Raw genomic sequence first — 25,346 nt, forward strand, 5'->3', positions numbered from 1 at the left:
AGAAATCCTAAATAACTGAGTAAAGAAGTTTCTCCTCATCTCACTACCAGCTCTCTTGTTGACAATCTCGAAGTTGTGACCCCTAGTTACTGGCATACTAACTCATGGAAATAGAATATCCTTCTTTACCTCATCAAAATTGGTCATAATTTTCAGCACCTCAATAACATCACCCCTTAATGCTCCAAAAAGAATAAGTCCAGTCTCTCCAACCTTTTCTTGTATCTAAAATCCCTCATTTCTGGTACCATTCTAGTAGATCTCCTTTGTACTCTGTCCAGGGCTTTAACATCTTTATTAAATAAGGTGCCCAGAAATGAATATAACATCCAAACATGGTCTCAGCAACTGTGGCCCTCATGGAATGACAGACAGGTAGGTATTATGGAGGACAAAAATGGGTGGAATATGAAATAAATTATTTGTAAAGCAAGGAGGTGTCTTGATCAGGTTAATAAGCAGTGCAGAGGGCATGCAAGGCTTGTGGTATGGGGACTAAAGCAGAAATTGCTGGAGAAACTCAGCAGGCCTGGCAGCTTCTGTGGGGAGAAAGCTGAGATAACGTTTCAAATTCTTCACCTTTTGAGTAGTGTGTCAGGGGTGGGGTTGCCAAGGGTGAGTGAAGTGCTTTTGAAGCTTAGTCCCTGTTGTAATGCTGAAAACTCTGCAGTCAATTTGCACAGAGCAATCTCATACAAACCACAATGTGAGAATGACTAGATAATCTTTTAATTATAATGGTGATTGAGGGTTGAGTATCAATCATCCTCATGCTTCTGCAAAATAGTGCCACTGGATTTTTTTTTATATCAATTTGTGACAATAGGTCCTGAGTTGAACACCAACTGACAGAATTATTAACAACCTCTTGGGATTATCTGGAGCAACATTTCAATATAAATATTATAGTTTGTATGTTCAAAACCCTCCAAGGCCTTGCCCCTTCTTATCTACAACATCCTCTACTTTCACAGATCTCAGTGCTCCTCCAATTTTGTTTTCGTGCCTCCCTAACTTTAATTGTTCCACCAACAGCCACTGAACTTTAGGTTGCCTGGTCCCAATGTTCTGGTATTCTCCCCCTAAATCTCTCCAACCCTCTATCTCTCGCCCCGTCTTTGAAGCCATTCCTTTAAGGCTGTGTTTAAGACCAAAACAGACACTTGTAGGAGCGCCACAGACTTCCCCACCCACCCACTGAATTACAGCACCTTGTTACAGCCCACCAGCTGGGGAACCTTTTGTAGGAGAACAGAATTTGATTCTGATTCCAGTTTGGAATTTACTACACTTATTGATCCACAAATTGACAGATCAGTGAATTGCACAAGTTGAATTGTTCCACGAACAGTCCAGTCACGTTACCGATCAGTGAGAATTTTGTTGGCCAGCAGTGTTTACGCTGCTGACTTCACAGCTCATTGACCACACAATCAGAAACCACAACAGGACTGCAACATGAAAGTGTCAATCAGACCCCAGCTGGCAAATAATCAATGGAAGATGATGGCCAAGTGGTATTCTTGTTAGACCATTAATCCAGAGCCCTAGGTAATGTCCTGGGGACCCAGACTGAAATCCTGCCATGGGATTAAAAATCTGGAATTAAGAGTCTAAGATGACCATGAAATGATTGTTGGGGACAGGACGGGGGGGGGGGTTCCATCTGGCTTACTAACGTCCTCTGGGGAAGGATTACTATTACCCTTACCTAAGTATGACTCCAGTTCTTCAGCAACGTGATTGACTCTTAACCGCTGCCTGGGTAATAAATGCCAACTAAGCCAGTATTACTCACTCCCATGAATACTGGTAATGCTGTACATGTTCCAATGGTTTCTGGCAGCCATCTTGAATGGGGATATGCATTGAGGTTCACACACACTGCTCCATGTCAAGTTTAATTTCCTGTTTCAGTACATCTGCCACCATTCAAGGGACGTTTTCTTTGAAAATGCCAGCTGTTGATGTTGACACTCACCTGATCTGGACAGAGGGCCAAAAGTTTCTTGACAATGTCAAGCATGAATTCAGGGTTGAGTTTCTCATAGTACTCCAAACCAAGAGGAAGGTCCTCAAATGAACTGAAGTGAATGTCTACAGCTTGATTCAGAAACTTGATGATCACGTTTGGTTCTTCCCCTTTAGCTATAGCTAGCACTGCCTGAAGATAAGTCAGCTCCTTTAAGAGAATACAGTCTTTATTTCAGCTAGGTTAAGCAAAATGATGACACCCATGAAAATACATAGGCTATTTTGGCACACCAGTGCTCTCCAACATCTTATCTCAATGCGTTTACAACAGAGGAGTGCAGTGGAAAGCCTAGAAATAAGTTGAAGGCCCACATGCAGCCTTGTTGATGCTCTTCTGGAAAAGAGGAGGGTTCTCTGCAGATAGGCCACTTATATGTCACTCTGGGCTATGCAGATGTGTGGTGCATCGACACAGAGAGACACAGCATTTGCCCAGACTGCATTACCCACATCTGACTCTTGAGGGCGACAAAGATGGGTCCATGGTGGGACGTATTCAGATTGACAAACCTTCTCCAGATCCCAGCAGACATTGATGTTGTGGGGGAGAAACCAGTAGACATTTAGACCCTAAATATCATTGGCTAAGATTTTGCAGTTGGCAGCAAAGGAACAGAACTCCCCTGAGAGTCTTCATGGCCTGAGAACTACCTGGCAAAGTCTTCACAATGCCTGGTCCAACATGGCACCCTTTACAGGGTTAGTAATGAGGCTGTTCAGTCAACCAGACATGCAGTCTTAACAAGAAATTATAAAGCATGACATATAACTAAAGCGGTGGAATGCACAGATAGGATAAAAGGAGAGATAAAAGAGCTAGACAAAATTAAAAATGTGGTTTTGACCTGTATAAATATGCCCAGCATTATTTTCCTTAGAGGCAATGAGTCTCCAACCTTGTAAAATTACACATCAAGGTCAGAGAGATTGTTCAGCAATAATTATGACACAGTTAGAAGCTCATTTACACCAGCCGTCATGCAGAATGAGTGGTCAGGTATCACAGGTTCATCTTCTTAGTCATGTCAGTACTAAGCAAGGCTGTGGAGTCCCTATCTCTGGGACAGGCAACCTGCTTTCAAATTCCACCTATTCTAGAGGGTGGAATAAAATCTATGAACAGGTTGATTAGGGAAATAACTTTAACAGACTGTTTAGGGAATAACTAATCCCACTGGTCAAATAATGACGAACCAGCAGAAACTGCTTTAAGGTGATTGGTAGAGAACTAATTTCAGTACCATGTCCATCGACGAGGATTGCAACAGGACACTGTGTGGGCTAGAAGCAGAGTTTCTCTGACATCAACCTCTGGATCTGTGTATTTCACTGGAAACTTATGGATGTAAGGGTTGCTGTCCAATATATCCTGTTTTAACAGCAAGCACTGAAAGTCTCTTCTTTCGTGCTGTCACAAACAAATTCTGGCCCAAGATAATTCTAAACTCTTCACAAAAAAAGTAATTTAGTCATTTCAAGGGGATCTTTTAACGGACACTTCATCTAAAAAATATTGGAAGTGTGAAGGCCCTTCTCTGATTTTTTAGTTGTTTGTGACGTACACAGATTTAAAACATTGTGTTTTAAAATCTTTTAAAATATTTTGGCATAAATTAGATGTTTGCCAAGATTTCCACGAATCAATATTCCTTGAAAAATCATATGAGTTCTTTTACAAGATATTGCTTTTTTATCTGACTTCATTTTCTATCTATTGATCTTAACATATTTCTTCCAGCAAGGACCCCAAACAAAACTGGGGTGGTATTGGGTGCATTGCTTCTTCCACACAGAGGGTGGTTTGCATGTGGAATGAACTTCCCCAGGAAGTGGTGGATGCAGGCACATTTACAACATTTAATAGACATTTGGAGAAGTGCATGTATAGGAAAGGTTTGGAGGGAAATGGGCCGGGAGCAAGCAGGAGGGACTAGTTTAGTTTGGGATTATGGTCAGCCTGGACTGGTTGGATGGAAGAGTCTGTTTCCATGCTGTATGACTACATTGATTTCCAGTTTTTCTTTTAGTGACAGTGGGCTGTTTGAGTTCTTTTAAATTTGGTCTTTGCTTTTACCAAAGGAGTATTAAAACGTATATAAATAAAAGCCAGCCGGGAGTGGAGAGTGTTTTTAAATGGGGTGGCAAATTCTGTGTGAAAAAATAAAGAAGCTCTTCCAAAGTCTATTGGTCACTGTACGTGCTTCACAATTAGGCTCCAGTCAGTCATCACTAGCACTTACCGCAGATGTTCCGATTAACCCTTGCACTTCTTTGAGGAGTTCCAGCTGTTGTTCTGCATCTTCTAAATGCCCAAGCAAAATCTCCACCTGAATCCTTCCTAAACACAACAGACTGTTCTTTACATTATCCAGTTACACCAACTTTAGGGCCCTCTTTTTGAGTGAGGTATTGAACACAAAAAAATAGTCACCTGCCAATATGTGTAGCCATAGAAAAGGAAAGATTCCATATTTCATCTTTATCTGAAAATAACTCCCAGCTGAGTGCAATTGTGACAACACTCATGCAGCTCAACACCATCCTCAACAAAGCAGAGTCTTGAACATCACCCATTCACCTCCTTAAACATTCATTCACTCCACTACAAGTGCACAGTAGGAAGATGCGCTACAGCAACTTTTCAAAAGTCCTTTGACAGCATGTGAATACCCCATCTGGAAGTTTCCCTCCATATCACATACCCACCTCACTGGAAATAAGATGTCTGTGTCCAGATCACAGAACTCCCTTCATTACAGCACTGTGGATGTGCTTATACAACACCACCTTCTCAAGGCAAGTTACAGATAGGCAATATTTGTTGACCTGGCCAGTGAAGCCCATAGCCCTGAAGTAATGTTTTATAAAGTAGGCTTTAATCTGGCTCAGAGCAATCAAAACTTTGCAACCTCACTCTGTTTTCCAACAAATGCCCATCTTTTTCCAAATAGAAATGTGTTTAAATTTTAACTCTATGGATGTTTTCCACAAAATCACTTTTACCCAGAGCACAAGATTGCATGCCTTTACATTTTCCCAACTATCCTACACTATATGTTGTTTTAAAACCCTAAGTGACACTAATTGCCTTCTTCCTGACTATCCTTAGATCTTTTCCTAGTTTATTCCTGGAGTAGGTTAGAATTGTTTTCATTAGAAAAAAGGAGATTGAGGGGGGGAACCTGATTGAGGTTTACAAAATCATGAAGGGTATAGACAGGGTGGATAGAAATAAGCTTTTTCCCAGGATGAGGGATTCAATAACGAGAGGTCATGCATTCAAGGTGACAGGTGAAAAATTTAAGGGGGATACACGCGGAAAGTGATTTACACAGGCGGTGGTAGGTGCCTGGAACATGTTGCCAGCAGAGGTAGTAGGTTCATTTAAGGTTCATCTGGACAGATACACGAGTAGGTGAGGAGCAAAGGGATACAGATCCTTAGGAATTGGGCGATAGGTTTAGACAGTGGATTTGGATCGGCTCAGGCTTGGAGGGCTGAAGGGCCTGGTCCTGGGCTGTAATTTTTCTTTGTTCTATTTGCCCCTTTTCTCCACTTCAGATTTCCAACAATATTTTGCTTTCCCTACCTTGACTTATCCCTGCCTACCCTACTGCACTCTTGGTGAAGTCCTGAAATACCAGTTCTGGCCATTCATCCAGCATCCAGCATTTTTTGAGTGCGAGCAGCAGCGGAGATAAGATGAACCCGGAAGACTGCAGCTAAGGTAAGGCAGTTTTTAAAAAATTACTTACCGGTAGCGGGCAGCGGTGTTTTCCCTTTCACAGAAGGAGCGGGAGCAACGGGAGAAATGACAAGGACCAGAGGGGCAGCCAGGAAGGAAAGCAGTGACCATATATATCAGCAAGGCGGCTAAACCCGAGACTCTACTAAAGTAGAGTTTCCCACCCGCCCTCCTCTTCTAACCTAGTTAATAAGGTAACGTTCATTCTAAACTTCCTCTATTGGATATAAGTTTGTTATTAATTTTTATAGCAACTTGAACTAAGCTTTCTACGTTAGTACTGAGTGGGTGTTCAGATAAGCCGGGTATGGATGCTAGGACAGTTGCTTGCTCCTCCTGCAGAATGTGGCAGGTGGGAGACATGTCTCCGCTGGCTACATCTGTGGGAGGTGCACCCAACTCCAGCTCCTTGAAAACCGTGTTAGGGAATTGGAGCTGGAGCTGGATGAACTACGGATCATTCGGGAAGCTGAGAGAGTAATTGAGAGGAGTTACCGGGAGTTGGTCACTCCTAAGGCTCAGAACAAGGATAAATGGGTTACAGTTAGGGGGAGGAAAGGGGACAGTCAGACAGTGCAGAGATCCCCTGTGGACATTCCCCTCAGCAATAAGTATATATTTGGATACTGCTGGGGGGATGACCTACCAGAGGAAAGCCATAGCAGTCAGTTCTCTGGCACTGAGCCTGACACTGTGGCAAAGAAGGGAAGGGGGCAGAATAGAAAGTACTCGTGGTAGGGGACTCGATAGTTAGGGGAATCGACAGAAGATTTTGTGGTCAGGATCGGGATTCCCGGAAGGTATGTTGCCTCCCTGGTGCCAGGGTCCGGGACATCTCCGATCGGGTCTATAAGGTTCTAAAACGGGAGGGCGAACAGCCAGAAATCTTGTTACATATTGGCACTAATGATATAGCCAGGAAAAGAATCGAAGATATAAAATGTGATTTCAGGGAGTTAGGATGGAAGCTGCAAAGCAGGACGAACAGAGTAGTGTTCTCTAGTTTACTACCAGTGCCACGAGATAGCGAGGCGAGGAACAGGGAGAGGGCGCAGCTTAATACGTGGCTGCGCAGCTGGTGTAGGAGGGAGGGCTTCAGATATGTAGATAATTGGGATGCCTTCTGGGGAAGGTGGGACCTGTACAAGAAGGACGGGTTGCATCTGAACTGGAAGGGGACCAATGTCCTGGGTGGAAGGTTTGCTCGAGTAGTTCAAGAGGGTTTAAACTAGTATGGCAGGGGGGTAGGAATCTGAGCTGTATACCAGAGGTGAGAGTTGATGCAGATGAGGCAATAGCAAGAGGTAGACCAGCTAGTGGGAAGGATTTTCCTGGCAAGGAACCAAGGTATCAGTTTAAGTGTGTTTGCTTTAACGCAAGGAGTATCAGGAATAAAAGTGATGAACTTAGAGCATGGATCAGTACCTGGTGCTATGATGTTGTAGCCATAACAGAGACATGGGTTTCTCAGGGGCAGGAATGGTTGCTGGATATTCCAGGGTTTAGAGCATTTAAAAAGAATAGGGAGGGGGAAAAAGAGGAGGGGGGTGTAGCACTACTAATCAGAGAGGGTATCACAGCTATAGAAGCTTCCATTGCCGAGGAAGATCTGCCTACTGAGTCAGTATGGGTGGAAATTAGGAACAGCAAGGGAGCAGTCACCTCTTTAGCGGTTTACTACAGGCCACCCAATAGCAGCAGGGAGATGGAGGAAAGCATAGCTCGGCAGATTTTGGAAAAGTGTGGACGTAGTAGAGTTGTTGTAATGGTGACTTTAACTTTCCCAATATTGATTGGAACCTCCTTCGAGCAGAAGATTTGAATGGAGCTGTTTTTGTAAGGTGTGTTCAAGAGGGTTTCCTAACTCAGTATGTTAACAGGCCGATGAGGGGAGAGGCCATTCTAGACTTGGTGCTCGGCAATGAGCCGGGGCAGGTATCAGATCTTGTGGTGGGAGAGCATTTTGGTGATAGTGACCACAACTGCCTCACATTCTACATAGCTATGGAGGAGACGATTAGGCAAAATGGGAGGATATTTAATTGGGGAAGAGGAAACTATGATGCGATTAGACATGAGTTAGGAAGCATGGATTGGGAGCAATTGTTCCATGGTAAAGGCACTATAGACATGTGGAGACTGTTTAAGGAACAGTTGTTGCGAGTGATGAATAAATATGTCCCTCTTAGACAGGCAAGAAGGGGTAAGATAAAGGAACCTTGGATGACGAGAGCGGTGGAGCTTTTCGTCAAAGGGAAAAAGGTAGCTTACGTAAGGTGGAGGAAGCTAGGGTCAAGCTCAGCTCTACAGGATTATTCCTGATAAAGGGCTTTTGCCCGAAACGTCGATTTTGCCTGTCCTCGGATGCTGCCTGAATTGCTGTGCTCTTCCAGCACCACTGATCCAGAATCTACAGGATTACAGGCAGGCAAGGAAGGAGCTTAAAAATGGTCTGAGGAGAGCCAGGAGGGGGCACGAGAAAGGCTTGGCAGAACGGATTAGGGAGAACACAAAGGTATTTTACACTTATGTGAGGAATAAGAGAATGGTCAAAGAAAGAGTAGGCCCGATCAGGGATAGCATAGGGAATTTGTGTGTGGAGTCTGAGGAGGTAGGGGAAGCCCTAAATGAGTTTTTTGCTTCTGTCTTTACGAAAGAAACGAACTTTGTAGTGAATGAAACCTTTGAAGAGCAGGTGTGCATGCTGAAATGGATAGAGATAGAGGAAGCTGATGTGCTGAAGATTTTGTCAAACATTAAGATTGACAAGTCACCAGGCCCAGACCAGATTTGTCCTCGGCTGCTTTGGGAAACAAGAAATGCAATTGCTTTGCCACTTGCGAAGATCTTTTCATCCTCGCTCTCCACTGGAGTCGTACCTGAGGACTGGAGAGAGGCAAATGTAATTCCTCTCTTCAAGAAAGGTAATAGGGAAATCCCCGGCAATTACAGACCAGTAAGTCTCATGTCTGTCGTCTGCAAGGTGTTAGAAAGGATTCTGAGGGATAGGATTTATGACCATCTGGAAGACCATGGCTTGATTAAATGCAGTCAACACGGCTTTGTGAGGGGCAGGTCATGCCTCACAAACCTTATCGAGTTCTTTGAGAATGTGACTAGAAATGTTGATGAGGGTCGAGCTGTGGATGTGGTGTATATGGACTTTAGCAAGGCATTTGATAAGGTTCCCCATGGTAGGCTCATTCAGAAGGTCAGGAGGAATGGGATTCAGGGGAACATAGCTATCTGGATACAGAATTGGCTGGCCAACAGAAGACAGTGAGTGGTAGTAGAAGAAAAATATTCTGCCTGGAAGTCTGTGGTGAGTGGTGTTCCACAGGGCTCTGTCCTTGGGCCTCTATTGTTTGTAATTTTTATTAATGACTTGGATGAGGGGATTGAAGGATGGGTCAGCAAGTTTGCAGATGACACAAAGGTTGGAGGTGTCGTTGACAGTATAGAGGGCTGTTGTAGGCTGCAGCGGGACATTGACAGGACACAGAGATGGGCTGAGAGGTGGCAGATGGAGTTCAATGTGGATAAATGCGAGGTGATGCATTTTGGAAGGTCGAATTTGAAAGCTGAGTACAGGATTAAGGATAGGATTCTTGGTAGTGTGGAGGAACAGAGGGATTTTGGGGTGCAGGTACATAGATCCCTTAAAATGGCCACCCAAGTGGACAGGGTTGTTAAGAAAGCATATGGTGTTTTGGCTTTCATTAACAGGGGTATTGAGTTTAAGAGTCGTGAGATCTTGTTGCAGCTCTATAAAACTTTGGTTAGACCGTACTTGGAATACTGCGTCCAGTTCTGGTCGCCCTATTATAAGAAAGATGTGGATGCTTTGGAGCGGGTTCAGAGGAGGTTTACCAGGATGCTGCCTGGACTGGAGGGCTTATCTTATAAGGAGAGGTTGACTGAGCTCTGACTTTTTTCATTGGAGAAAAGGAGGAGAAGAGGGAACCTAATTGAGGTATACAAGGTAATGAGAGGCATAGATAGAGTCGATAGCCAGAGACTATTTCCCAGGGCAGAAATGACTAACACGAGGGGTCATAGTTTTAAGCTGGTTGGAGGAAAGTATAGAGGGGATGTCAGAGGCGGGTTCTTTACACAGAGAGTTGTGAGAGCATGGAATGCGTTGCCAGCAGCAGTTGTGGAGGCAGGGTCATTGGGGACATTTAAGAGACTCCTCGACATACATATGGTCACAGAAATTTGAGGGTGCATACATGAGGATCAGTGGTCGGCACAACATCGTGGGCTAAAGGGCCTGTTCTGTGCTGTACTGTTCTATGTTCTATGTTCTCTCTCAAAATTTAAACAAAGAAGCTCTATTTCACAAATCATTTTATTTAATTGACCCAGCTGTCTGCTTTCACTCAATTCATCTACTGGGCTGCTGATAGGGGTTAAAGTGGAGGAGAAAGTGAGGTCTGCAGATGCTGGAGATCAAAGTTGAAACTTTATTGCTGGAACAGCACAGCAGGTCAGGCAGCATCCAGTGGAGGAAGCAAGCTCATATGAAAACGTTTATGGTACATTGGGCTTAATACTTGTACCATCTCTAAAAAATGCACCACCTTTGAGCAACATCAAGCTAGACAATTGCTTACTTGCAAAGAGAAACAGTAGCTTATTAGAGATTTGTCAACACCATTGATCCAAAAGGTAAAGGGAGAATTAAAATAGTATTATCCGATTTACCCCATTGCTACTGAGAAGGAAATACTGAACTAGTATTTTAATGGTACACAATCACAGATGTTAGAAACACCCTAAACCATTTCACATAGACAGAGCTGCACAGTGCAGTTAATTCTGTTTCACAGGTGAATCTTATCACTAATTTGATCAATTGAAATGGAGGTAGTGCAGTTTAGGGGACCCAAGTTCAAGTTGCATTAAGTCAACTCATTCAGCCTCGGAGTCTCTAGGGAAGGGGTAAGGTCCAGTTTGAGATTGTCAGTGTCATTAATTTGCCCCACTCCCATCCTTCTATTTGTTATCAAGCTGTATGTGAAAGTTGAGTGCTACCTTGCGTGGAAAGAGGAAAGAGGAAAGAGGAAAGACCATAAAGAGAAAAAAAGAGGGTTGTCCTTGAGTTTCTCTTGTGGAGATTCTCACAATTAGAGATGTGATGGAGGCCAGAGAAACAGTACAAAATATCTAAAGATGCTATGGAAATATGATGATGTGCCATGCATCACAGATAGATAGAGATGGCGTTAAGCATCCTTGCCTTCATTGCTCAGACCTTTGACTATTAGAATTCCAACATGATGTTAAGGTTGTACAGGAAGTTGGTGAGGCCTCTTCTGGTGTACTATGTCCAGTTCTAGTCGCTCTATTATAGTAAGGATATTTTTAAGGTGGCGAGCTTCAGAAGAGATTTGCTAGAATGTTGCTGGGAATGGAGAGTTTGAGCCATTGGGAGAGGTTGCATAGGCTGGGACATTTTTCACTGGAGCATAGGAGGCTGAGAGGTGACGTTCGAGGTGACATAGATAAGGTGAATGCCAGATGTATTTTCCAAAATGCAGGGGATTTCAAAAGTAGGAGGCATATTTTTAAGGTGAGAGGAGAAAGATTTTAAAAAAGATAAGAGTATTTTTTTTTACAGAGAGTGGTTCGTGTGTGAAATGGACTTTTGGAATAGAATGAAATATCCTTTATTATCACGTGTATTCCAGTACATGCAGTGAGAAGTTTTTACAATGGCTGCCTCTAATGTTGCCATCTTAGGTATAAGTACTTAGGAACAAATCTTTGGTGGCTGTGGGTACAGTTACAATGTTTAAAAGACATTCCTAAATAAGTGTGTGAATAAGAAATGTTTGCAGTGGTATGGGCCAAGAGCAGGCAGCTGGTATTGGCTTAGTTTGGGATTATGGTCGGTGTGGACTGGTTAGACTGAAGGGACTGTGACTCTACTGTATTACTTAAAGATGGAGATTTCAGTTATGATTGTTGTGATATTTCCTCAACGACCATGCAGTTGAATGTACTGATTAACATACTGCTAAACATGTATGTAAATAGTTTGGCATATATCATCATAAGAATTGATAAAATCTAATATATGCCATGAGCAGTGTTAATCAGGAGGTAATGTTGTTTGGATCACTAATCATTGTTCTATGTTCTTTGGTTTTAAGAACCAAAACACAACGCAAGAGATGAAGAAACTTAGAATGATCGTATTCAGTCACTTCATGTGGCAAAAGTAATTTCTATATAATTTCCTATGTTTGTACTCATGACGGGGTTTAATTTTCTTTAATTTCCATGTCCAAATGTTATGACTTCTGGAAATTTCAACCAATTCAATCACCTTTCTACCTTTTATATTAAAACCGTTACATTGAGTAATTCTAAAGGTTGTGAAAAATTGAGTTAAAAATTAAAAACACTAGATTATAGTCCAACAGGTTTAATTGGAAGCACACTAGCTTTCAGAGCGACGCTCCTTCTATCACCTGATGAAGGAGCGTCATTCTGAAAGCTAATGTGCTTCCAATTAAACCTGTTGGACTATAACCTGGTGTTGTGTGATTTTTTTTTTCTAACTTTGTACACCCCAGTCCAACACCAGCATCTCCAAATCGTGAAAAATTGAAATAGTGACCATCCATTATCGTCCACAGGGATTTGAGGAGGATAGTTCTGCTCTGTTAAGATTGGCTTTACATTATATGTTGTTATTATTTGAAATGGTGGCATAGTGGTCATGCCACTGATCGAGTAATCCAAAGGTCTGGAATAATTCTGTGGGGCCATGAGTTCAAATTTTACCATTGGCAGATTGTGGAATTTCAGTTCAAATTAATAAAGAACTGAAATATAAATGATGACTATGAAACTATCAGCAATTGACATAAAATACCATCTGGTTCACTGATTGGTTTAATAATTAAAAAAGACCAATCAGTTGAAGAGCAATTAGGGATTATGACAATTCTATGGTTTTAAGAGGTTTAGCTTGTCCTGTTTTCTTTCCAAAAGAGTTTTAAGACAGATTCTGAGCTGTCTATTCAAAGCCAATAAAGTAACAGCTTGTGAGGCCTTGGGATTTTTCTTAAAGTTGTAACAATAGAAGCAGCCTGAATGGGTGGGGGTCAAGCTCCCACGGAACCAGGATTTTTAGTTTTAGTTTTTCAGTAGCAGTGGCTGGGGTCTTGAAGGTACAGCACACCTCTCCATGCTACTCGCTCTCTCTCTTCTTGAGCTGGAGAATTGCCTGTAGGACAATCTACTTTACTGAATTTGCCTTTTGCCAAGGAACCGTTTATGGGATGTTTCTACATTTGAACAGTTAGCATTTAGTTGTTAAATAATCTATAATTCTGTTAAGTTTCCCCAACAGAGTTAAGTTATTCCAGTTTCTTCTTTCTTTTGTTGTATTTTAACTAGTGTTGAATAAATTTTGTTTGCTTCAAATCTGGTAGTCTGACCAATTGAATTGCATCTCGGTGCAACAGCTGACACTTATCTTCAAAATAAGAGAAAGTTGGGGTCTAGATTTTGACGGGGCTTGGTCTGATCCATAACAGGATGGGTAACAAATGCTGACCTTACCAGCATCAGACTCATCTGATAAAAGAATAAAGGATTATGTTGTCACTAACAACCACTACCTTCATACTCACTGCGGCAAACGAGGATTGTTGAGTAATATTTCAACTTACACACCTGTCAGTGCAGGCATGTTGGTTTCACTCAGTTTCATTGCATCTGTGTACTGTTTCACTGCATCCTGCAGTTTACCCTGGAGAAATAATTGGAAACCCAGCTCTGTTGCAATCTCTGCATCCGTGGGAGCCATGTATAGTGAACGCTCCACCAGATTGTACGTCTGATCCAAAACAGTCTGGTTCCTGCCACACTGTCAAAGGCATAAAGTGCACAACAGGTTAAATCTATATTGGCAATCAAAACGTTCAAAGTGAATTGGATACACATTTTAAGGGAAAACTTGTAGGGCTTTGCTAATGGTACAGGGGAATAAATTTGCCATAGCCTTACTAGATTATAGAGATGCTCTGTCATTAGCAAGAGAGACAACTGGTGGTGGTGTAACCTGAGGAGAGTCACCTAGTGGGGATAATTCAATAGAAAGACTTGGTAAGGTATGATGGCCAGGTCTATGATTCTGAGCCAAGATCAGAGTGTTGCTGGGAAAGCACAGCAGGTCAGGCAGCATCCGAGGAGCAGGAAAATCGGCGTTTTGGGCAGGAGCCCTTCAAAAGGAATCTCCAGCATCTGCAGTCCTCACTTTCACCTGGGTCAATGATTCTGTCAAGAATCTATGCTTCAGCTGACAACATACAAAATAAACTTCAAAGCAAGGATTCTCACAACATCAACGTTAAAATTGGAATTGACGCTCATGAGAATATTGCTCCACCTTTATTTGGAAAGGTGCACGTCAAGACCAAATGTCCAAAATGAGAAAAACGACATTACTTACCATTCTGCTTACTAAAACAGCTACACGTTGGTAAAGTTTTGGATTCTGAGGTTCCTTTTTCTCCAAGGCACTATTGAGCTGTTTCACATAATTTTCAGCCTATATTAATAAATGGATTGTAAAAACATATAAATGATGGTGCATTGTATTCAGAGCCACAGCAGTCCACCATTGGAGGATTTTGGGCTGGCAACCCCTCCCATTGCTCCACCCCTTGATAGAACCCCAACAGTGTGGAAACAGGCTATTTGGCCCAACAAGTCCACACCAACCCTCTGAAGACTAACCCAATCAGATCCATTCCCCTACTCTACATTTGCCCCTAACCCACACATCACTGAACAATTTCCCATGGCCAGTTCACCTAACCTGGACATCTTTGGATTGTGGAACGAAACCCAAGCAGACACAGGGAGAATGTGCAAACTCCACACAGACAGTCACCCAAGGGTGGAATCAAACCTGGGTCCTTGGCACTGTGAGGTAGCAGTGCTAACCCACTGAGCCACCATTCCACTGTTCCATGCTAACCAATGCCAACAACAAAAGTTTCTTCCTCTTTTGTGGCATTTAGCTGTTGTGCCCCTGTCTAGATTGAAGTTCTTATGAGAAGAAAGAAACAAAAATTGTTTGGAAAGCTCAGCAGGTCTGGCAGCATCTGTGGTAAGAAATCAAAGTTAATGTTTTAGATCGAGTGACCCTTCCACAGAACTGGTTGTAATGAGGTCTGGAGTGATTTTGAGAAGACTTGAACTGAACATCGGTGAATATGTTATTGGTAAAAAGAAGATATTTGACCAACTATTGATGACTTCTTCATAACCTTATTGCTGATTCATAAAAATATGGGCAGTAATTGGCTGCTTCATATTCCTTCTGTTCTATATGAGTAGAGCAAACCCATGCAATATTTTATAATTATGGGTAAATATTAATATTCTAGATGTACTGGAACAACTTTGCTAAGTGAGCAGTTAGCCTTGCTGCACAGGGTTTCAATACTACAGTTGAGATATTGTCTGGTCCATATGAACCAAGACCTGGACAACATCCAGGCTTGAACTAATAAGTGGCAAGTAACATTTGTGTCATATAACTGCTAGGCAATGACCATTTCCCACAAGAGAGAATCTATCCATCACCCCTTCATGTTCATCTGCTGAAACCCCACATTAACATCCTGCAGCAGTTCAAGAAGGCAGCTCACCAACATCTCCTCCACAACAATTAGAGATGGGCCTTAAATGCTGGCCCTGCCCTGACACACACGCACATCTCATTAATGAATAAATAAAAACAAAAGACCTTTGTTGTGTCCAGTGCACTCAGATGTATTCTAATGTCACACAGAAGCGAATCAAATTGACTGTGTTATGGTACCTATGATGGTGGGAGGAGGTTGCATAGGAACATTCAGGTTGAACGTTTGGCTGATAAATCCTGCATGCTGTACAACTTTGTCATCAAATGGGACAAGGGCAGGACATAAGCCACGACCTTGAAGTAGCTAAGCACCGTGAAGACACGTACACACACACTCTCACACATGATCACACTCACTCACAGACTCTCACTCATACACGTGCGCACACGCACACAGTGCACACCCTCTCACAGGCATATACTCTGTCACACTCATGCACATGCTCCATCAAACACACATGTTCTCTCTCTTTCTTTCTCTCTCACTCACACACACATGCTTTCCCTCTCTCTCCACCCACACACACATGCTTTCCCTCTCTCTCCACCCACACACACATGCTTTCCCTCTCTCTCCACCCACACACACACATGCTTTCCCTCTCTCTCCACCCACACACACACATGCTTTCCCTCTCTCTCCACCCACACACACACAAATCTATGGGATGAATTGTATTTGCAGATACATTCTATTTTGTTCAAAAAGCACACAATCTGTAGGCAGTCAGTCAATGTGACATTTTATAAATTCCTACTTTGGAAATATAACTAGTCTGACTCAAGTTGGGATACAGACAGACTCTAAGCTTTAATGCATTGTCCGAGTAATTAAAAACTTAACAGCAATCTAAATTTGTTCAATACATCACATTAGTTATAGAGTCATAGAGATGTCCAGCACAGAAACAGACCCTTCGGTCCATCTCGTGCATGCTGGCCAGATATCCTAAATTAATTTAGTCCCATTTGCCAGCATTTGGCCCAAATCCTTCCTATTCATATACCCTTCCAGATGATTTTTAAATGTTGTAATTGTACCAGCTTCTATCACTTCCTTTGGTAGTTCATTTCCATACATGCACTACCCTCTGAAAACATTGCCCCTTAGGTCCCTTTTAAATCTTTCCTTCTCACCCTAAAATAATGCCCTCTAGTTCCAGATTCACTCACCCCAGGGAAAATACCTTGTCTATTTATCCTATCCATGCCTCTCATGATTTTATAAACCTCTATAAGGTCACCCCTCAGCCTCTGACACTCCAGGGAAAACAGCCACAGCCTATTCAGCCTCTCCTTATAGTTCAAACCCTCCAGCCCTGGCATCATCCCTGTAAATCTTTTCTGAATTCTTTCAAGTTTCACAACATCCTTCCTATAGGAGGGAGACCAGAATTGCACACAATACTCCAAAAGTAGCCTAACTAATGTCCTGTACAACCGCAACATGACCTCCCAACTTCTATACTCAAAGCTCAGATCTGACCACTAAAGGAAAGCATACCAAGTGCCTTCTTCACTATCCTGTCTACCTGCAACTCCACTTTCAAGGACTTATGAACCTGCACCCCAAGATGACTTTGTTCAGCAATACTCCTCAGGACCTTACTATTAAGCGTATAAGTCCTGCCCTGATTTGCCTTTCCAAAATGCAGCTCCTCACATTTATTTAAATTAAACTCCATCTGCCACTTCTTGGCCCATCTGATCAAGATCCTGTTGCACTTTGTAACCTTTGATGTCTACTACACCTCCAATTTTGGTGTCATCTGCAAACTTACTAACTGTACCTCCAGTGTTCACATCCAAATCATTTATATAAATGACAAAAAGCAATGGACCCAGCACCGATCCTTGTGGCACACTGCTCATCACAGGCCTCCAGTCTGAAAATCAATCCTCCACCACCACCCTCTCTCTTCTACCCTTGAGCCAGTTCTGTATCCAAATGGCTTGTATAACACTTTGATCTTTTACTATAAATTCTGTAGCCTATGATCCTACCCCACTAGCTACCTGGGGAAGGAGCAATGTTCCAAAAGCTTGTATTTTCAAATAACCTGTTGGTCTATGACCTGGTGTTGTGTGATTTTTAACTTTAACCAGCCCAGTCTAACAACGGTACCTCCAATTCTTGTATTCATTTTGATCAGACCTTAAAGAACCCATTAGGCACTTTCAGTCACACAATACAGATGTGAAATAAGGTCCTGGAGGACAACCAAAAAACAGAGCTGAGTCTATGGCTCAGGACACCTGACATTATTCTGTGTTAATAAATCAACATATCTCACTATCTAATAGCTTCCTCACCTCAGTCTGATCTCCTTCTTTACAAAGTGCATGAAGACACAAGATTAGCAATGCATCTATGTTGGTGCCATCCTTCAGCATAATTCTTGTTTTAATGAGGAGAAAAAGAAGGGTTTGATAAGTATATAATCTATTTATGTACCCATCACATATGCACCCTTTACATATAATGGACAATCGTACTGTTTTATTTCTGGTAAAAACAGTCATAAAATTATGATTACATTGAAATGAAGGTGATTTATTGCATCATTATTAAAATGTTCATTAACTAATTCACCTTTAACTCATTTTATCTGTGGCCTTTCGCAAAATGTTCACAGGTTCATTTATGATATAGATATGTTGTCACTTTTGCATTCTTAGCGACTCGTTGCTAGTACCAACTAACAATGGGCCACAATAAAAGCAAGAGGTAGGAGGCCACCTCTGGCAGGTACTCATACAGGGGAAAAGCTGTCAGGAAAAATGACAGCTGAGGTTGAGTAATGATCAGAGAAAGCTCAAGTTGTAGGAGTTTCCTTTAAGAAAAAGATTTATCAAATGAGCCATTGGAAGCCCTACAAGAACAAAAATCTTAAATCATTGTACACAACTGATAAGCAGATTAGGAGTCTGATTTATGTTATTCGTTAATCAGCACCATTCACTGTTCATGTGCTTGATACGATAATCACATTACTTCTATTATCGTCCTCCCCTCACTTACCTTTGTGCAGTTTCTAAAGTTTGATCCCAGTTGTTCTGGGCCAAGAACAGTTTCATCTTCAGAATGAGAGCTGGCATGAATGTGGGAGTGGTGGCAATAATCTGGTTGACGGTTTCCAGGGCGCTCAGGAAATTCTGTTCCTTCTGAAGGTAGCAGACCTGTGATTCAGAAATCAGCAGTGGGTGGCAAGCCAGCATTTAACACAGTACCTGTGTTAGCACCTACTGTAAGTACCTTCTATCCACCCTATTAATCTTAACACTGTTTAATTAAATCTACAATTCCCAAGGAATACAAGACTGGAATAAGCAACCATCTTCTTTCTGTTTCTTTTGGGAGATTAAATGAAATGGAATATAGCCATTTACAAGCCAGTCAAGTGTGCACACACAAACATTTAATTCAGCAATAAATCAACAGTCTCATGTTGAAAGGCCATAGATATTCGATGTGGAAAGCTGAAAGATCACACAAGTGTGGTAGGTGATGGATGTCTGAACCCCATTAACTGAATCAAAAACCAACACTTGATTGAAGTTTGAACCAACAGGTACACACATTCTGCTTCTTTAAGTCAAAAGCATAAGAGCAAGCATCTGATGCTAATACACGTGCTATGTACCTTCAAAATGATGGATACTTGAAGAAATGGGGCATTGCTAGGAGAGGTGGTAATTATCATCCCAATGTGTCCCAAATGAGAGAGCTGGCAACGCAACATAACTGTTTGCATTCTCCCATTCATATAGAAGCTGCTGTAAGTGAACTCAGAAGGTTCATTAAAAATGTAAATTCCTGTTTATCAAACTGCATGACACAGAGTCAACAGGTGATAGCTCACCTTTCCCATCAATCCAAATATATCTTTCAAATCGCATAGTCCTTCCTCTAGGTAACTGATGGCCTTCTTTACATTCCCATTGTTGTTGTCTGTTAGTTCAATCCATCCTTTCAGTATTAATGTCTGTCAGCATAAACAATATGGAAACTGAATACAAATGGTTCTGTCAGTGCAGACATGAAGGACCAAATGGCCCTTTCTGTTCTATGACAATAGCAAAGTACAACAAAAGCTGGAAGTCTGTTGTATGAGCAAAAGCACTGAAATAATCAGGGGGAACATCAGTGTTCTAACAAAAGGTCACTGGCCTGAAACATTGGAAACTAAGAGAGAGGAAAGAGCTGGGTGGCTGGGGCAGTTACGAGGGTATTTATGGAGGCAGGAGCTGAAATGTTGGTTTCCTGACATTAAATTAAATGTGAGCAGTTCAGGCACCATGATGCCTATTTTTTGGGAGCCTATTTATCATGTAGAATGTACAATAGATATTTTTAATCAACCTGTTCAAAGATGTTATTACACATCTCTGAAGTAAGTGGGACTTGAACCTGAATCTCCTAACTTAGAAGTAGTGACATTACTATTGCACCACAATAGTCCTATGTTTATAAATCATCAACACCCATTAATTGGGAACTTCATCAAATTAAGTCGGGCCTTCAAGAGCATGTCAGCAGCAGTCAGGAAGAAACCTGTGCCCCCTATTTCTGCACAGTTTAAAGTGGCGTACACTAGATATATTTGCTCAATATTTGGATATTAGGTGAGGTTTTGTCTGTGTTTAGTTCTGCAACAGAACCAACCAGACCTAGAGAAGCTAGACAGTGTGGTACCAGCATGGAAAAGGGCTACGTTTTGTAAGATCTTCAGAAACTGCATAGTTCAGCATTGCAGGACTTAACCCACCTAAGGAACCCTTTATGGTTACGTCAGGTTGGCTCAGAGAGCACTCTCTCACTTTTGATAAGGACCAGCTTTGGTCAGTGCCCACTCCCAAGATCACTAGCCCCAACCTGGCCTGTGTTCTGGTGTGTAACATTCCATGATGTAGAATTAGGTGCTTTAGGGTCGTGGTGAGGGAGTGCTGCATTGTTAGAAGTGTCACAAACTCAAATTCCATTTGGTTATCCCGGTGGTTCAGGCAGATACATTGGAATGCTTCTGACTATCTTTTAAGGAAAACAAGTGAAGATTGTCCTGGTGTCAACTCTGTCAACCAACATCAATTAAAAAAAACATAGTCAGCAATCATTCACCCCAGTGCTGTTTGTGGGATTTTCATGTATACATAATGGCTGTGGCATTTCCCAATTAAAGTAACAATGACTGTTTTTCATAAGGGTAGGTAAAGATAAATGATTTCTACTGGTTGTGGATTCTAGAACTAGGGGGAATGGTCTGAGAATTAGGGCCAGACCATTCAGGAGAGATGTTAGGAAGCACTTCTACACACAAAGGTGATGGAGACTTGGAACTTTCGGCAGTGGATGCTGGATCAGTTGTCAATTTTAAATCTGAGATAGATAAATTTTTGTTAAGCAAAGGTATTCAAAGGCAGGTACATGGAGTTGGGCCACAAATCAGCAAGGAACTCATTGAATGATGGAACAGGCTCGAGGGGCTGAATGGACTACACCTGTTCCTATGTTCCTGTGTGAGTAGTGCATTGCCTGTGAAGTGCTGTGGGATTATAGCTAATAGCATGCTGGCCTTCACAACAAGAGAAACTGAGTATAGAAGCAAAGAGGTCCTTCTGCAGCTGTACAGGGCCTTGTGAGACTGCACCTGGAATATTGTGCGCAGTTTTGGTGTCCAAATTTGAGGAAAGACATTCTGGCTATTGAGGGAGTGCAACATAGATTCATAAGGTCAATTCCCGGAATGGCGGGACTATCTTATGCTGAAAGATTGGAGCGACTGGGCTTGTATACGCTTGAGTTTAGAAGACTGAGAGGGGATCTGATTGAGACGTATAAGATTATTTAAGGATTGGACACTCTGGAGGCAGGAAGCATGTTTCCGCTGATGGGTGAGTCCTGAACCAGAGGTCACAATTTAAAAATAAGGGGTCGGCCACTTAGAACAGAGTTGAGGAGAAACTTCTTCACCCAGAGAGTGGTGGGCATATGGAATGCTTTGCCCCAGAGGGCAGTGGAGACCAAGACTCTGGATACTTTCAAGAAAGAGTAGGATAGAGCTCTTAAGGACAGTGGAATCAAGGGTTATGGGGATAAGGCAGGAACAGGATACTGATTGAGGATGATCAGCCATGATTATAATGAATGGTGGTGGTGGCTCGAAGGGCAGAATGGCCTACTCCTGCACCTATTGTCTATTATGGCAGATGGGTACATGGCTTAACCCAACATAAGTTACGTACCTCCTTTGACCCACTGAAAATTTTCAGTATCCTGTTAGTGTGTTCACGAGCTTCCTGATACTGATTCACAAGGAACAGGAACATGCTGGCATAATACAAAGCTTTTTCACCTGCCGATTTCTCACATTCCCTGAGCTTTCTGTCAAGTTCGTGAATGGCATCGTGATCTTGGAAAGGCAAAATACTTCTTAGTCATCTTAGCATCAGGAAGCAAGATTCTGTGTTTTTGCTAAAACTGTCCACAATATGCCTTTTCTCTGGCACCTTTACAGTTGTAAAACATCCAAAGATACCGCAAACAAAATTTGGCACTGAGATGCATAAACACAGATATCCAAAAGTTTGGTCAAAAAATTTGTTTTTAATATGGGTCTTGTAGGAAGAGAGAGAGGTGGAAATACAGGGAAGCTTCAGGAAATTAAAGATCTTAGATCCAATTGCTGCTGAAGACACGACCACCAAAGATGCAGTGATTTAAAATCAGGGATATGCAAGAGGCCAGAATTGGAGGAGCTCTGACATCTTGTTGGTTTAAGGCAAAGCAGGCTGCAGAGGTAGGGAGGGGTGAAATCACAAGAGTTCTGTTGGGTGTTCTGGTTTCTTCCCACAGTCCAAAGATGCACAGGTTAGGTGGATTGGCCTTGCTAAGTTGCCCTGTAGTGTCCAGGGATTTGTAGACTAGGTGGATCAGCCATGGTATATGTAGAATGACAGGATCTGGGTGGATCTGGGTGGGATGCTCTTCAGATGGTCAGTGCAGACTTGATGGGCCAAATGGCTTCTCTTTGCACAGTAGGGATTTTATGATTCTCAGCATTGAGAAGGGGTTAAGTATTTCTCCAGGGCCAATTTGCCTTTCTCGCCAGCTCCAGGCAGGGGAAAAATGCACCCTTTGCTTAGCTCTCCACAGATACTGCATATGTTGGGTTTTTCCAACAGTCCGTGCTTTAATTTCAGATTTTCAGAATCAACAGCTTTTTGTTTTTATTTAAAATTGACAAATTCCAGAATTGAGAAACATGGCTCAGGGATGGGCAGGACTGGCAGCTTAATGTTCCAGGATACAAATGCCACAGGAAGGATAGAAAGGGAGGCAAGAGAGGAGTGGCGTTTTTATTAAGGGATAGCATTACAGCTGTGCTGAGGGAGGATATTCCTGGAAATACATCCAAGCAAGTTATTTGGATGGTACTGAGAAATAAGAAGGGGATGATCACCTTATTGGGATTGTATTATAGACCTCCTAATAGTCAGAGAGAAATTGAGAAACAAATTTGTAAGGAGATCTCAGCTATCTGTAAGAATAATAGGGTGATTACGGTAGGGGATTTTAACTTTCCAAACATAAACTGGAACTGCCATAGTGTTAAGGGTTTAGATGGAAAGGAATTGGTTAAGGGTGTACAAGACAATTTTCTGATTCAGTGTGTGGATGTACCTACAAGAGAAGGTGCAAAACTTGACCTACTCTTGGGAAATAAGGCAGGGCAGGTGACTGAGGTGTCAGTGGGGGAGCACTTAGGGACCAACGACCATAATTCTATTAGATTTAAAATAGTAATGGAAAAAGATAGACTAGATCTAAAAGTTGAAATTTTAATTGGAGAAAGGCCAATTTTGACAGTATTAGGCAAGAACTTTCGAAAGCTGTTTGGGGGCAGATGTTCACAGATAAAGGGATGGTTGGAAAATGGGAAGCTTCAGAAATGAGATAACAAGAATCCAGAGAAAGTATAATCCTGTTAGGGTGAAAGGAAAGGCTGGTAGGTATAGGGAATGCAGGGTGATTAAAGAAATTGAGGGTTTGGTTAAGAAAAAGAAGGAAGCATATATAAGGTATAGACAGGATAGATCAAGTGAATCCTAAGAAGAGTATAAAGGTAGTAGGAGTATACTTAAGAGGGAAATCAGGAGGGCAAAAAGGGGACATGAGAGAACTTTGGCAAATAGAATTAAGAAGAATCCAAAGGGTTTTTACAAATACATTAAGGACAAAAGGGTAACTAGAGAGAAAATAGGGCCCCTCAAAGATCAGCAAGGCGGCCTTTGTGTGGAGCCAGAGAAAATGTGGGAGATACTAAACGAGTATTTTGCATCAGTATTTACTGTGGAAAAGGATATGGAAGATATAGACTGTAGGGAAATAGATGGTGACACCTTACAAAATGTCCAAATTACAGAGGAGGAATGCTGGATGTCTTGAAACGCATAAGGTGGATAAATCCCCAGGACCTGATCAGGTGTACGCTAGAACTCTGTGGGAAGCCAGAGAAGTGATTGCTGGGCCTCTTGCTGAGATATTTGTATCATCGATAGTCACAGGAGACGTGCCGGAAGATTGGAGGTTGGCAAATGTGATGCCACTGTTTAAGAAGGGTGGTAAGAACAAGCCAGGGAACTATACACCAGTGAGCCTGACATTGGTGGTGGGCAAGTTGTTGGTGGGAATCCTGAGGGACAGAATATACATGTATTTGGAAAGGCAAGGAGTGATTAGGATAAGCAACATGGCTTTGTGCATGGGAAATCATATCTCACAAACTTGACTGAGTTTTTTGAAGAGGTAACAAAGAGGATTGATGAGCGCAGAGTGATAGGTGTGGTCTGTATGGATTTCAGTAAGGCGTTCGACAAGGTTCCCCATGGGAGATTGATTAGCAAGGTTAGACCCCATGGAATACAGTGAGAATTAGCCATTTGGATACAGAACTGGCTAAAAGGTAGAAGACAGAGGGTGGTGGTGGAGGGTTGTTTTTCAGATTGGAGGCCTGTGACCAGTGGAGTGCCACATGGATCGGTCCTCTACTTTTGTCATTTACATAAATGATTTGGATGTGAGCATAAGAGGTACAGTTAGTAAGTTTGCAAATGACACCAAAATTGGAGGTGTAGTGGACAGCGAAGAGGGTTACCTCAGATTACAACAGGATCTTGACCAGATGGGCCAATGGGCTGAGAAGTGGCAGATGGAGTTTAATTCAAACAAATGCGAGGTGCTGCATTTTGGGAAAGTAAATCTTAGCAGGACGTATACGCTTAATGGTAAGATCCTAGGGAGTATTGCTGAACAAAGAGACCTTGGAGTGCATGTTCATAGCTCCTTGAAAGTGGAGTCGCAGGTAGGTAGGATAGTGAAGAAAGCGTTTGGTATGCTTTCCTTTATTGGTCAGAGTATTGAGTACAGGAGTTGGGAGGTCTTGTTGCAGCTGTAAAGGATATTGGTTAGGCCACTATTGGAATATTGCATGCAATTCTGGTCTCCTTCCTATCGGAAACATGTTGTGAAACATGAAAGGGTTCAGAAAAGATTTACAAGGATGTGGTCAGGATTGGAAGATTTGAGCTATGGGGAGAGGCTGAACAGGCTGGGGCTGTTTTTCCTGGAGTGTCGGAGGCTGAGGGGTGACCTTATAGAGGTTATGAGGGGCATGGATAGGGTAAATAGGCAAAGTCTTTTTCCCAGGGTTGTGGAGTCCAGAATGAGAGGGCATAGGTTTAGGGTGAGAGGGAAAGATATAAAAGAGACTTAAGGGGCAACTTTTTCACATAGAGGGTGGTACATGTATGGAATGAGCTGCCAGAGGAAGTGGTGGAGGCTGGTACAATTGCAACATTTAAGAGGCAGTTGGATGGGTATATGAATAGGAAGGG

The 25,346-nt window shown here is 42.3% G+C and overlaps 1 protein-coding gene across 1 annotated transcript in view; it reads right to left on the reverse strand.

The window, feature by feature from the left end:
• The window catches only part of ttc21a (tetratricopeptide repeat domain 21A), a 137,036-nt gene that overhangs the window by 80,201 nt on the left and 31,489 nt on the right, over positions 1-25,346 (reverse strand). Inside the window, exons 4-11 of the mRNA XM_087987769.1 lie at positions 21,696-21,862; positions 19,316-19,438; positions 18,475-18,632; positions 17,766-17,850; positions 14,250-14,348; positions 13,468-13,664; positions 4,275-4,368; positions 1,982-2,182 (exon numbers count right to left, since the gene is read on the reverse strand). Of these exons, the coding sequence (XP_087843895.1) occupies positions 1,982-2,182; positions 4,275-4,368; positions 13,468-13,664; positions 14,250-14,348; positions 17,766-17,850; positions 18,475-18,632; positions 19,316-19,438; positions 21,696-21,862 (1,124 nt within the window). The remainder of the gene's footprint in view (positions 1-1,981; positions 2,183-4,274; positions 4,369-13,467; positions 13,665-14,249; positions 14,349-17,765; positions 17,851-18,474; positions 18,633-19,315; positions 19,439-21,695; positions 21,863-25,346) is intronic.

Source organism: Chiloscyllium plagiosum, unplaced genomic scaffold (assembly GCF_037043375.1).
Source record: "Chiloscyllium plagiosum isolate Xiang-an unplaced genomic scaffold, Cpla_swu_hap1 HiC_scaffold_5, whole genome shotgun sequence".
NCBI classification, from domain to species: Eukaryota; Metazoa; Chordata; class Chondrichthyes; order Orectolobiformes; family Hemiscylliidae; genus Chiloscyllium; species Chiloscyllium plagiosum.